Below are 13,587 nucleotides of genomic sequence, written 5' to 3' on the forward strand. Positions count from 1 at the left end.
TTTTCTCACTTCTAAACTCCCCATCATGTTCTTGATCTCCTCCACAGTTACTTGAAACTCCTTCATAATCCCTTTCTGTTCCATTACCAGTGGTTTGTCAAAAGCAGTCTCCTTTGTGAATACCTTCCGAAAGCATCCATTCATAGCCTCTGCCATTTCCTGGGATCTTCACTGCATACTCCATTTACTTCTAAACTTTCAATACTTTCTCTATTTTTGATGTTGTTGTTCACATGTCTGTAAAAAGCCTTGGTTGGTCTTTACATTTATCAATTATATCCTTTTCTTGTTTCTTTCTTTCTTCTCTTCTAATCAACACATATTCATTTCTTGCTCTTTTGTAACTTTCCACTGCTTAATCCGTCTTTTCCTTCTCCACCTCTTCCATGCATCCTCTTTTCTTGTTCTAGCCTTTTCACATCTATCGTTAAACCAGTCCTGCTTTCCAACTTCTCTATGTTGTCTTATTGGTACAAATTTTTCTCACCTTCTTTGTATATTTTTATAAATTCCTTCCACTTTTCATTTGCTCCTTAGCACTCTTGAATTTCATCAATTTGTCTCTTGAAAGAATTTCTTTAGGTTTCCAAAATCTGTCTTGGCATAATTCCATCTTCCACTTTATATTCTTCATTTCTTCTAGATTTCTCTTCATCTATCACCTTGAACTCCAAAACTGCATGATCACTCTTTGCTAAAGGGCACTCCACCCTCATCTCCTCAATGACCATTGGCTCTGTACTAAAGACCAAGTCCAGTCTTGACGATGCTCCCTCTCCTCCAAACCTAGTATCTTCTTTGACCCACTGAGTTAACACATTTTCCATTGCCAGTGTCAATAGTGTATTTCCCCATGTTGTCTCTGATCCTTCCATTGACCAGTCCTCCCAACACACCTCTTTACAATTAAAATCTCCCATCATTATAGTTCGTTCACAGCCACCCAACATTTCTTCCAGACATGTTCCTGTATCACTTATCATTTCTTCATATTCCTGTACTGACCATGCATTTGTCTTAGGTGGTACGTACACCACTATGTAGTGCCTCTTTTTCCTTCATTAGTTTCTGCTCTGATCTTTAGCACTTCTGCCTTTCCCATACCTTCTTTCACTTGATCCACCTTTATATCTTTTTTAACCAGCAACATCACTCCTCCTCCCATCTTACCTACTCTATTTCTTTTCCAAACATTATATTTCCCTTCTCCAACCATCATCAGGTCTTCTCCCTCTCTCAGTTTTGTTTCAGTAAGACCCACAATATCTGGGTTCTTGTCCCTCAAGTAATCGTTGAGTTCTAAAATCCCGATATCACTCCATTTATGTTGGAATACATTACATTCGCTCATATGTAAGTTTCTTTAGTCCTTTCTTGCTGTACTTTTCTGGGTTATGAACCACTTCCTCAGTCTCATATCCAAGATTCTCCAGAAAAACTCTTTCTTCTCCTCTTCTGTCCTCTCTTCATTTTTTCAAAGCCTCCTTTCTCAACTCATTTAACATTTCTCTTTCCTTTTCACCGAGATCTCTTCTCAACCAAATCTTCCTTGTTGTTTCCTGCTGGGCTAGCCTCCATGACTTCTCCACCAATTCATCTACATCCTTTTGTGACTTAAGTTTGATTCTTATTGGCCTCATACCTTCTCTTGTGAACTTTCCAATTCTATGGAAGTCCTCTATTTCTTGTACTAGGTCTTTTCCTCCTCCTGCACCACATTAATGATATTATTTATCACCTTTTTATGTTTTCTCTCTCTCCATTTTACTCGGTGTCTTATCCTCCTCCACACCAAATATCACCACACATCTCTTTTTGTCTACAGTTTCCCTCACCAATGTCTCATTTGACTTAATAACCTTCACCACTTTCTCAGCTATCTTCTCTTCTATGATCTGTTGATCTATAATTTCAGCAAGGCCCAAAGTTTTCTCCCCAGACTCTTTGATTTCCTTTTCCAGACTTGCAACTTTGTAATTTACCTCCTTTCTTTCCACTTCCTGTGTGTGTGTGTGTGGTGTGTGTGTGTGTGTGTGTGTGTGGTGTGTGTGTGTATTTACCTAATTGTATTTACCTAATTGTAACATACGGGAAAAGAGCTATGCTCGTGTTGTCCCGTCTCCATATCTATTAATGTCCAGCTTTTTCTTAAAATCATGAATATTCCTTGCGTTGACCACTTCCACGTCTAAACTATTCCATGCTTCCACCCTTCTATGAGGAAGCTATATTTTTCACATCTCTCCTATAAGTGGCCATTTTAGTTTTTCCCATGCCCTCTCGACATTCTTCCATTCCACATACACAGATCTTCCCTATCCATTTTCCATGCCAATCATCACTCTGTATATTGCTATCAGGTCTCCCCTTTCTCTTCTGTTTTCCAGGGTTGGAAGTTGCATTCTTTTCAGTCTGTCTTCATAAGTCAAATCTCTTAAGTCAGGCACCATTTTGTTGCAGCCCTCTGTACTTTCTCTAGTTTCCTTATGTGTTTCTTTAAGTTCGAGCCCACTGTATTGTTGCATATTCAAGCCTCGGTCTTATCATTGCAGTAATTATTTTCTTCATCATTTCTTCATCTAGATATCTGACGCCACTCTTATGTTCCTCAATAAGTTCAATACTTCTCCAATTATTTTGTTTATATGTCTCTCTGGCGATAGGTCATTGGTAATTGTCACCCCAAGGTCTTTTCTTCATGACTGGTTTTATGTCTTCATTTCCTATCTTGTACATACTCCTGATTCTTCTTTCACTCTTGCCAAACTCTATTTTCTTGCATTTTGTCGTGTTGAACTCCATTTGCCATGTACAGCTCCATTTCCATATTCTGTCCAAGTCTTCCTGGAGTAGTTCGCAATCTTTGTCACATCTCACTTTTCTTAACAATTTTGCATCGTCTGCAAATAGGCTCACATAACTGGACACCCCATCCACCATGTCATTTATGTAGACTGCGAACATTACTGGTGCCAACACTGATCCCTGTGGAACTCCACTCTCCACCAATCCCCATTCTGATGGTCTGTCCTTAATTATTGTTCTCATTTCTCTTCCTACCAAAAAGTCTTCCATCCATTTTAGTAAACTGCCATGCACTCCTCCTACCATTTCAAGTGTGTGTGTGTGTGTGTGTGTGTGTGTGTGTGTGTGTGTGTTTTTGCAGTTTGCCTATGACCATACATATTCCCAATGTGAATATTTGTTTGTAGATTGAACTATTTAGATGTTAGAGAACATCCAGTTTTGAGTGGCACAACATGAAGTGTTTGTGTTGCAGGTGGAGCGTGGCGCATTGCACCGTGTGGGGGTGAGTAGTGTTCCCCTGGAGGCGCCCCTCACAGCCCATGGCCACACCCCTGCTGAGGACCGACTGCTGCTGGCCTGTAACAATGGAGTGCTGGCTTTGCATGGAGAAACCCGTGGCACCACACACCTCACCAAGGCCGGCCTCATCCCTGCGTCCCTGGCTTGGCTGGACACTGGCACACTGGTGGCAGCAGCCAATGAAAGAGGTCAACTGCAGTGTTTTGATCTGGCTCTCTCACTGGTGCGGCTGCAGCTAACGGCTGAAGATCCTGCCCCCCAGCGTGTGCTGGACCTCTCGGAGCATCTTAGGCACCGGCCTGGTCTGGCTCGACTTAGCTGGGCTCCTGGCAGACCTCCTGGCGACCCTGAGGCCGGCCCTTGCCTCCTGCTGCTTCACTATGCCCGGGGGCCACTTGCCTGCATCAGGGTGGACGGCGGTGCGGATGGGTGGGGAAGCCTATCCGCCCTGGCACTCACCAGCCAGTACGTGAAGCACCGGCAGCTGGATGAGGCTGTCAACCTGCTGGTGTCCCTCAGCTGGGAGCAGGAGGGGCCAGCTGCCATGAAGTGCCTGTCAACTGTGGCCAACCACCTGCTGCGCTGCCCTCTAACACCCTCCCGCCTCACCCAGATGGAAGCTGCCCTTGCCACCTTCCACGTGCCGCTGCAGCCACTCAGCCCCGCTGTGGAGGAGGAGTTTGGTCCTGCTGTGCGTGCCCTCACTCGGAGGTTCTTCTTTAAAGTGTTGAGGTGAGACCCAGCATTCCCTCATGAAGTTTTACTTCTGCATGCAGGTCATAGTATTACTTCAAATTTTGTCTACCTGTCTTCACCCATGCTCTCACTTCAGCTCTGGTCTGCTGGTCCTTATACATAATCTCTCCACCCCTAGCAATCCGTGCACCACACACACATATACAAGCTCTTTCTTCCCTTCCCACCAAAGGTCTGGGCGGCTGGAGAAAGCATATCGTCTGTCTCTGGACCTCCGGGACTATGACTGTTTCATGGCAGTGCACTCAGTGGCTCAGCGGAGAGGGGAGGCACAACTTGCAGCAGCAGCACTTGAGAATGCCAGGCACCTTGAGTCCTCCTGTGGGTCAAGTGCTTCCTGCAACTCCCTCCTGTATGACAGGTCGGAAAGGAATACTTCGGAGTCCTGCGGAGAATCTTGCTCCACCTGCTTCTCTGGGAGTGCCTCTGAGGGGGAGGAAGAAATTGGTAAGGGAGAAATTTTAACTGTAGCTATACAAGCGTAAGAAGAAATCAAATCAAAGGAAGACACTGGTAAGGGAGGAGTGTGAAATGATAAGCTGAGGAATTTGGGCTGTAGCTGTACAAGATTAAAAAGAAATTAAAATAAAGTCACAATAATCCTAAATAGGGAAAAGAGGAAATGTGGATAAATGCACACATGTGTTTGTTTCAGGCGAGGAAAGTGGTCCTGTCCAAGCAGAGGTAACAGGAGACAGGGGCACTGTGCAGCCTTCTCTTCCCTCCCCTAACCTGGTAAGAATGAGACTCGTGCTTTCAAAACTCCAGAACTCACAATAAAAGTTTGTGATATATTCTTATGATATACCAAATCAAATATTACCTTACATTGAATTTCAGACTGAAAGACTTGGACACATAAGTGTTGGGAGTGGCTACACATCTACAGCAACTCCCCAGATACAACAAGCCCCTGTAGACTTTCCCTCCAGCAGCTCCAGCACCTCACACAGCTCTTCCCACATGCCTCACGCTATCACCTCCCAGGATGGCACTATCACCATCAACATACGCCAGCCAGAGACAAGCCCCATTCGCCCTCCCACACAGCACGCTTCAGCCACATCTTCCCGACCTCCTCCTCGCCCCACATACACCTCCCGTACACCCCAAGTTAGGGAGGGGAGTGCTGCCAGGCATTCCAGACCTGCAAGGGAAGTGTTCTACTCTTCTGATCCCAATGAGGAGTTTGTGGACTCGGAAATGGTGTCTGTTTTCATGGACAAGAAGGACTTAAGGAAAAGCTATGAGAGGGCAGTGTACCATGGTGAGTAAGCAAGTAAGGTTAAGGGGATGAGGAGAGAAGTACAAAGAGGGAAAAGTATAAAGAATGGAGGTGAGGTCAGGAATGTTAAGCTTCATGAGTTATTGTGGATGAAAAAGTTAGGTTTGTTTTGCTTGACATTACATTTAACATTTTGACTTTTACATTGATTTGCAGTTCAAGAAGTCTTACATCTTTATTACCTGTCTTTCCCCTACACTCATTTTGTCTTTTCTTTTATGATCACCTACCTGTTCTGTGTGTTCACCGATGGTTCTATCAGTCTGGTTTTAATCCATTTCCTAATTGTCGATACAGGTAATGATGGCTACTTCTGGGAGCCAAGGTACTGTATGTGTTGACACTTTGATTGACATAGAGGCCATGTATAGGGATTATTATGAGCTGCTTTAAAACATTGGAGTCTGTCTTGCATTCAGTAAAGAAAGCATTCACTATTCACTGGACTCTTTCACCAGACAAGTTTACCCTTTCAATGCAAGCCATGATGTGTTACTAATGCCAGATGAACTCCCTGTGTTAGTGAAGAAAAAGGTGGCTTTTGGTATTGTTTACCTGGTGTTTATAGCCCTTTCTTTACTGTAGAATATATATATGCCTGGCTTTAGAGATAATTCAAAAAGCATTGTTTGGAGGTCATTATGTATAGGTTGTGTACTCATTAGATTCTTGAGGGTTTGAGAACAGCTTACTTGCTGTGAATAGTCCCCTGTATTGTGGAAATTTATATCTTGCTGTAGGACTCCTTCAGAATGCATTGTAAGGAGATCATCATGTGTAGGTTGTATGCTTATTAGATACTTTTAGTCAGAGATCAGTCATTGTTGGATGTCTCACAAAAAGCAGTAGATTTCATGGAGATAAAGTCCAAAGTGCTCCCCTTCAATACAGCTTCAGATGTTGAGATATAACTACAAAGCATTTCAAAGTATGGTTCAGTGAGTTTCCTCAGTGCAGCCTTGTGGCTCTTGGGCACCAACTAACTGGCTGTCTCTGCATGGATTTTGTCATCACTTGTTGGGAAAGAAACAGACTATATTATGTACAATTTTCTGAGCCTTGCTGCAAATTTGTGTGGCCAGCTGTTCTGTGCCTGAACTTATGGTTGCATGCAGTGTTGCTTCTTTCCACCAGAGGCCAGTGGGCTAAGACTTAATGTGGTGCCTTGTCTGGGTCACCCATGTGAGATTACCAGCCTGTTATATAGATACATAAATAGATAGATATATATGCCATTTGCATCTAATTGTGCCTTGAGCAGTAGACTAGATGGCAGCTGTTGTAGTGAGGGTATATTTTCTTGCTTGAGGAGCCATATAGTTATTATTCCTCTTTGCAAGGTTCTCTGGAATTCTTGTACAATTTTTGAAAGATTACAAGATCAACTTTCTCATTTCTAATAATTTCTAATGACATTATTGCTTTAGATATTGTTCATACATTTCCAGGCATCCGCTTTATTTTTGTTGTAATCCTTGCCTCTCGTCACCAGAAGTGTCCACCGAAGAAGAGGATGGCGGGACAGTGAAGGTGGTGCACTTTGGCGTGGTGTGAGGCCCCTGCAGGGCAGCGGTGGCCAGGGTGCCACCACTCCCACCCAACACTTTGACACCTGGCAGCTGTGAGTTGAGTGCTGCTCATGTCATTCTTCTTGTATTGACCAGGATTCTTTAGTATGGAAGCTTGAAAAGTAGCAAAAGAGGGTGTGTGATCCATTATCAGGTACTTTGTATGTAGTAAGTATATTATAAATTTGTTAGTAGTAGTCAACAAAATCTGACCTAACCATCTTGTGCCATTTGTGTAGATTAGTGTTTGTTTACCTTTCCTCAACCTCAGCACAATTGTAGTACTGAGGTTGTCAGTAGACTGGCACTCTTAAGTTTAGTTGCACACTACATTTGCTACAGCATTGGAAGTATTATGGAATACTCGTCTTGGTAATCTATTCTATGGAAATAACACAGAAAGGATCCCATTGATATGTAAAAACCAGTAAAAATAAAAGGAATTGTGTTCGCATAAGGAAAGTAAATCTTGACATACTGTGTTGTTTTCAGTCGGATAAAGGCTGTTCCTAGCACCCATAATGCTGGTGTCTCAGGGATTACTGCCTGTGAGCGGTACTTACTGAGTTTGCTACATCAGGCATCTTGCTTGGAAACATAGTGCATACTGGAGTCTTATTAAGCTGAGGATGTGTGCCAATAATATGTACTAACGCAACAAGTGCCAAAGAGAGTCAACTCAGTAAAATAGTAAAATTTTTAAAGATATGTCACTGCCTAATGTGGCAAGACAAGGTCATTGTTTGTGGGAGGTATGATAAGGTATGGAAAAATAGTTATCTTTTATCTCTTTCTCTCTCTCTCTCTCTCTCTCTCTCTCTCTCTCTCTCTCTCTCTCTCTCTCTCTCTCTCTCTCTCTCTCTCTCTCTCTCTCTCTCTCTCTCCTCTCTCCTCTCCTCCTCTCCTCTCTCTCTCTCCTCTCTCCTCTCTCTCCTCTCCTCTCCTCTCCTCTCTCTCTCCTCTCCTCTCTCTCTCTCCTCACCTCACCTCCCTCTCCTCTCTCTCTCCTCTCCTCTCCTCTCCTCCTCTCCTCTCCTCTCCTCTCCTCTCCTCTCCTCTCCTCTCCTCTCTCTCTCTCTCTCTCTCTCTCTCTCTCTCTCTCTCTCTCTCTCTCTCTCTCTCTCTCTCTCTCTCTCTGCCATGAGATTTTGGCCTAGTGTGTACATAGATATAGATGATAGGGCTTTGATGTCTTTCATAGATGAAGTGATGGAGTTCAGTTGTCTTGACCAATAATGCTTCAGCTTACAGTTCTATGTGTGCTGCTCACAGAGGTACTGTAAATGTCCTTGGGCCAGACATAGTCAGGCTGGACTCTCCAAGTGTCAAATGGTGCCAAAAGGAAGATGTACAAAACGTGCTGTGGAAGTTCCTGTTACTTCTTGTTTAACCATAGATCTAATCTTGGAATTGAAGGAACCCCCAAGCACGCTTTACCACCACATGCCTTCTGCTTATTGTAGCTCAGCGACTCCTAGGAAGGATTGCGTGTTAATCCCAGAGGCGCCTTATCTTTTGTTACATATTGTACTTTCCTCAGGTAAAAGCTGTGGGAGTCTCATGTACCACAGCTGTCATACTTCACATCAGGGTCCTCATAATGAGTAGATCTGACCATTCACTTCACATGTAGGGTAGTACATGAGTGGAGCTGTTCTATCAATTAGGTAGTGAGTGGGAATATGATTGAGAACAGTACTAAGAGAAGGTGAATACACTTGTAAACAAAATTAAAACATACTATGCTTGTAGATAAATAGAAGTTCACCTGTTTGCAGATTCCTTATGTTCCTATGAATTGTCTTAAATAGTGAAAAAATTGTGAAAGTCTTTCACAAACAAGTGCAAGAGATTAGATAATCTATCTTTAGTTTGTGTAGGAGTTTGTGTAACACAGTTTGTGTAGCACAGTTGGAGAGTTGAAATTGAAATTTGGCTATGAGGAGATTCCTTAGCATATGAAAGAAGCAAAGATCTCTCTTCAGTCAAGCTGTACACAAACCATTCACCTTCCTTTCTGGTGCGACACAAATTAGTACAATGTTTCCCTCACTTTAACTATCACTTAATGTAGATAATAGTACAGTACTTTTTTAGACTAACCATAACAGGGTATGTTTTTTGTTATAAATCCATTGAAATGAGTCAGTGGTAATGTTTTCATTTTGGTGAAAATACTGGAAAAGAAATATTTGCTTTGCCTTTAGTAGAGTCATTGTTACAAGTGTAGAAATTGACTTGTTAACCTTCCCTACATAGATATATCCCCATGTCTAGTATGTAGTCTGTAGTCCATTGTCTCTACATCGATTTGTGTTTTGTGTGACCTGTTCGTTCACTCGTGTGTAGCTTTGGAGGTGGTGATGTCTGACTCTCTAGCATTCCATTCACCAGTATGTAGTGTGTTGTCCTTCATCTCTACACAGGTGTCTTGTTGGGAGAACTCTACTACTTGGTGTAGGCCTCAGTGGTGATGATGCTAAACTGTGTGTGTGTGTGTGTGTGTGTGTGTGTGTGTGTGTGTGTGTGTGTGTGTGTGTTTCACTGTTTGATCTACTGCAGTCTCTGACGAGACAGCCAGATGTTACCCTACGGAATGAGCTCAGAGGTCATTATTTACAATCTTCGGATAGGCCTGAGACCAGGCACACACCACACGCCGGGACAAGAAGGTCACAACTCCTCGATTTACATCCTGTACCTACTCACTGTTAGGTGAACAGGGGCTACACGTGAAAGGAGACACACCCAAATATCTCCACCCGGCCGAGGAATCGAACCCCGGTCCTCTGGCTTGTGAAGCCAGCGCTCTAACCACTGAGCTACCGGGTGTGTGTGTGTGTGTGTGTGTGTGTGTGTGTTTTGTTTGTTTTGTTTTGATCTGCTGCAGTCTCTGACGAGACAGCCAGACGTTACCCTACGGAACGAGCTCAGAGCTCATTATTTCCGATCTTCGGATAGGCCTGAGACCAGGCACACACCACACACTGGGACAACAAGGTCACAACTCCTTGATTAACATCCCGTACCTATTCACTGCTAGGTGAACAGGGGCTACACGTGAAAGGAGACACCCAAATATCTCCACCTGGCCGAGGAATCGAATCCCAGTCCTCTGGCTTGTGAAGCCAGAGTGTGTGTGTGTGTGTGTGTGTGTGTGTGTGTGTGTGAGACTTTTACTTATTGTTTATTTATTCATTTGTTTATTTATTTACACTCTTCTCTGCTGTGAAAATACAAATAATTTATATATATATATATATATATATATATATATATATATATATATATATATATATATATATATATATATATATATATATTCATTTGTTGCTTATTTGATTTTTATTGCATCTATTACTTATACCAAGTTAGAGTTTCTCCCAACATATACGTAGTATAGTGTGCATACTTGGTGCAATCCGTCCACTCCGGTGTAACTCTCTTGTGTCATCATTCCGTCCATAGTTTGTAGTACTTAGTCATTATCTCTTAATAATTGTATCTACTTAGTACACAAAGCTGCCTTCATTACTCTGTCCATTTGAAGTGTGTAATATATATATATATATATATATATATATATATATATATATATATATATATATATATATATATATATATATATATATATATATATATATATATATATATATATATATATATATATATATATATATTTTTTTTTTTTTTTTTTTTTTTTTTTTTTTTTTTTTTTTTTTGGTCTGTCTGTAAAAAAAGTAACAGTTTACACACTTTACTGCTTTAAGCCTTATTGTATTTTTGCACAAATTTGTATGTACTTTGTAATTCAGTACGGGCAATGAAAAGTATGCAAGGTTTGTGTACATCAAAGGTGTGTATTGTCTGCTGCCTACCAATCATTTTGAACCTGGAGAAAAATATATAATTGAAAAAAATATAATGATCAATTTTCACCATTGTGTTGGATGGAAGTAAATATATATATATATATATATATATATATATATATATATATATATATATATATATATATATATATATATATATATATATATATATATATATATATATATATATATATATATATATATATATATATATATATATATATATATATATATATATATATATATATATATATATATATATATATATATATATATATATATATATATATATATATATATATATATATATATATATATATATATATATATATATATATATATATATATATATATATATATATATATATATATATATATATATATGTATATATTGTAACAATGTAGAACAGGTGGGTTGGTGGGTGGTGGAAAGAAACTCAGGAGTAGCAGGAGTATTTTATTTCTCCAACGTTTCGCCCATAGGGCTTCTGTATATATATGTATATATATATATATATATATATATATATATATATATATATATATATATATATATATATATATATATATATACATATATATATATATATGTATGTATATTTATTTATTTATTTATTAATATTTTATATCAGACCGTTCTCAAGTGGTAGAAGTAGTCAAGCATATCAGTTCACCCTCTTAACATAATATATTATGTGCTGCAGATGTGTGTGTGTGTGTGTGTGTGTGTGTGTTTTTTTTTTTTATTCAGTTTACTAACCAAGGAACGATTAAAGCACACATAAGAGCAGCAGCAATAGTAGTAGTAGTAGTAGTAGTCGTAGTAGTTGTTGTTGTTGTTGTTGTTGTAAGAAATTTAATATATTGTTCCCGAGGTGGTGTGCGTGATGGGAATATTAAGCAGGCGTTGGCAACCTTGTAAACCGTAGATTTATAGTCTGACCGAGCTTAATTTACGGCAATGGGGGAGGGGGGGCGAGGGGAACTCTACAGTTCTGCCACGTTTCCAAAAAATGCGATGTGAAATGGAAGTTATTGGTGTACAAGGCATCGCAAGTACCATCAATTCAGATGTATAAAATTTCGACTTGTGTATATAGATGGCTGAATCAACAGTAACCATCATATGCATAAAAAACTATATAGTACCATACAAACATGGCATACATATTCAACAGTGTTGCTGATATAAACTGTAGTAACTTATAATGGTACTTAGCGTGTAATAATATCAGCGTTACAGATATAAGATAATGAGCATGGAAAAAAGAAATAATATATTATCCAAAGTAAAAAAAAAAAAATAGAAGTCTTGTGAGTGGCGGCAATACTGATGAACCCAGCCTGGCCAGGCCGAATAGCCTCACCTTGTAGTACCAGATATTGCTATAATTGTAAGATAAAATGCTCACATTTACTGGCTTTTACAGTAATTTCAAGGGTGAGGCATAATCGCATTCATAATTCGTAAGCCAAGCTAATGTGTAGTTTCTATTTTTACAAAATAGTAGGTATATGCCAATACCTAAGTGAAAAAAAAAAAGCATTTTTCACTTGTGAGCGGCAACTCTTCCACACCCAGCTGGTGGCCTTGACACATTGTGGTGGCGACGTGACTGACCTCGTGCCACTCATATATATATATATATATATATATATATATATATATATATATATATATATATATATATATATATATATATATATATACAATATAAATGACTCTGCTTACCTTTGATTCTTTAGTAAGAGAGAGAGAGAGAGAGAGAGAGAGAGAGAGAGAGAGAGAGTTAACAGAACAGTAGTGAAAACATGGCAACACTGTACAGAGACGTTCGCCCCCCCCATGGCCGTAAATTAAGGCTGGTCAGACTACAGTACTGAGTAGTGTCTCTTGTTGCTACTGAACTAGAATTATTACTTTCTCCCGTCGTTCATAATTCCTCCCTGCGTATTGACTCAGACAAGGCGCATATTAATCATCAAGTCATTCTTATGTGTACCAACTGACAATCTTTATTTATATTGTAATAATGAGATAAACATTAGAGCGTGTAAACCTTACCAAACTATTAAATTTCTCTTGTTACTCGCGCTCTGTAAATAGTAGTTGATGTCATCTGCGTTTTGACTCTATGAACTCTGAAAAATGACGGTGGACACGTATAATAGAGACAAACTGGAAACTGGCCACGTTCAGCAAGAGGCAAGGTCAGGTCACGTTGAACTGATACTGTTCATGAATCCGGAGTTTGGATGTAGTTTTGCTCCGTGTCACGTATTTTGGGTCGCCATGCTAAGATGTTTATGTTCCAACTTTATAATGGAGTCAAGAGGTTTCTGGCACATACCCAGCTGAGAACTGCCGGTGCAAGGTGGCGGGTGTAACATATCTATCTTCGGTTACGCTCACATATCATAGTTCACTTCATCATGGACTTTCTCAGCGAAAAGAAGCAGTTTACGCCTCCCGAGGGTCTGGGCACCAAGGTTAGTGTCCGACTGTCCGTCTTGCCATGTATTGGCCATTGCTTCATAAAGCTTGCCACTCCATTCTCTCATTAAATTTTCAGTTATAGCTTGGAAATTATAAAGCTCCGTGACCTTTTTTTAATGTTCTGCTAATTTATGGCTCTTAGTAGATAACTCCAGAGAGATAGAGCAATTAACATTCACACCTTATAAACTTCGCATCTTAATACCACTCCTATATTTCAATACCATTTCTATGGTATTTCGAAGTGTTTTTATCTCTCTCTCTCTCTCTCTCTCTCTCTCT

The 13,587-nt window shown here is 40.1% G+C and overlaps 2 protein-coding genes across 6 annotated transcripts in view; both read left to right on the plus strand.

Moving 5' to 3' along the window:
• The window catches only part of LOC123519530 (WD repeat-containing and planar cell polarity effector protein fritz homolog), a 28,575-nt gene that overhangs the window by 14,444 nt on the left and 544 nt on the right, over positions 1-13,587 (plus strand). For 2 of the 5 annotated variants that reach the window (XM_045280917.1, XM_045280920.1), the window contains exons 7-11: positions 3,281-4,059; positions 4,256-4,530; positions 4,739-4,818; positions 4,924-5,350; positions 6,861-6,989. In XM_045280917.1, coding sequence (XP_045136852.1) covers positions 3,281-4,059; positions 4,256-4,530; positions 4,739-4,818; positions 4,924-5,350; positions 6,861-6,922 — 1,623 coding nt within the window. In that variant the 3' untranslated portion in view covers positions 6,923-6,989. Of the gene's footprint in view, positions 1-3,280; positions 4,060-4,255; positions 4,531-4,738; positions 4,819-4,923; positions 5,351-5,665; positions 5,725-6,860; positions 6,990-8,180; positions 9,536-12,915; positions 13,299-13,587 lie in introns of those variants that run through there. The other 3 variants (XM_045280919.1, XM_045280918.1, XM_045280921.1) reach the window with 3 other exon arrangements.
• Positions 12,958-13,587, plus strand: part of LOC123519225 (uncharacterized oxidoreductase YjmC-like) — a 9,730-nt gene continuing 9,100 nt past the window's right edge. The window contains exons 1-2 of the mRNA XM_045280347.1: positions 12,958-13,019; positions 13,256-13,326. Coding sequence (XP_045136282.1) covers positions 12,958-13,019; positions 13,256-13,326 — 133 coding nt within the window. The remainder of the gene's footprint in view (positions 13,020-13,255; positions 13,327-13,587) is intronic.

Source organism: Portunus trituberculatus, chromosome 45 (assembly GCF_017591435.1).
Source record: "Portunus trituberculatus isolate SZX2019 chromosome 45, ASM1759143v1, whole genome shotgun sequence".
Taxonomy (NCBI): domain Eukaryota; kingdom Metazoa; phylum Arthropoda; class Malacostraca; order Decapoda; family Portunidae; genus Portunus; species Portunus trituberculatus.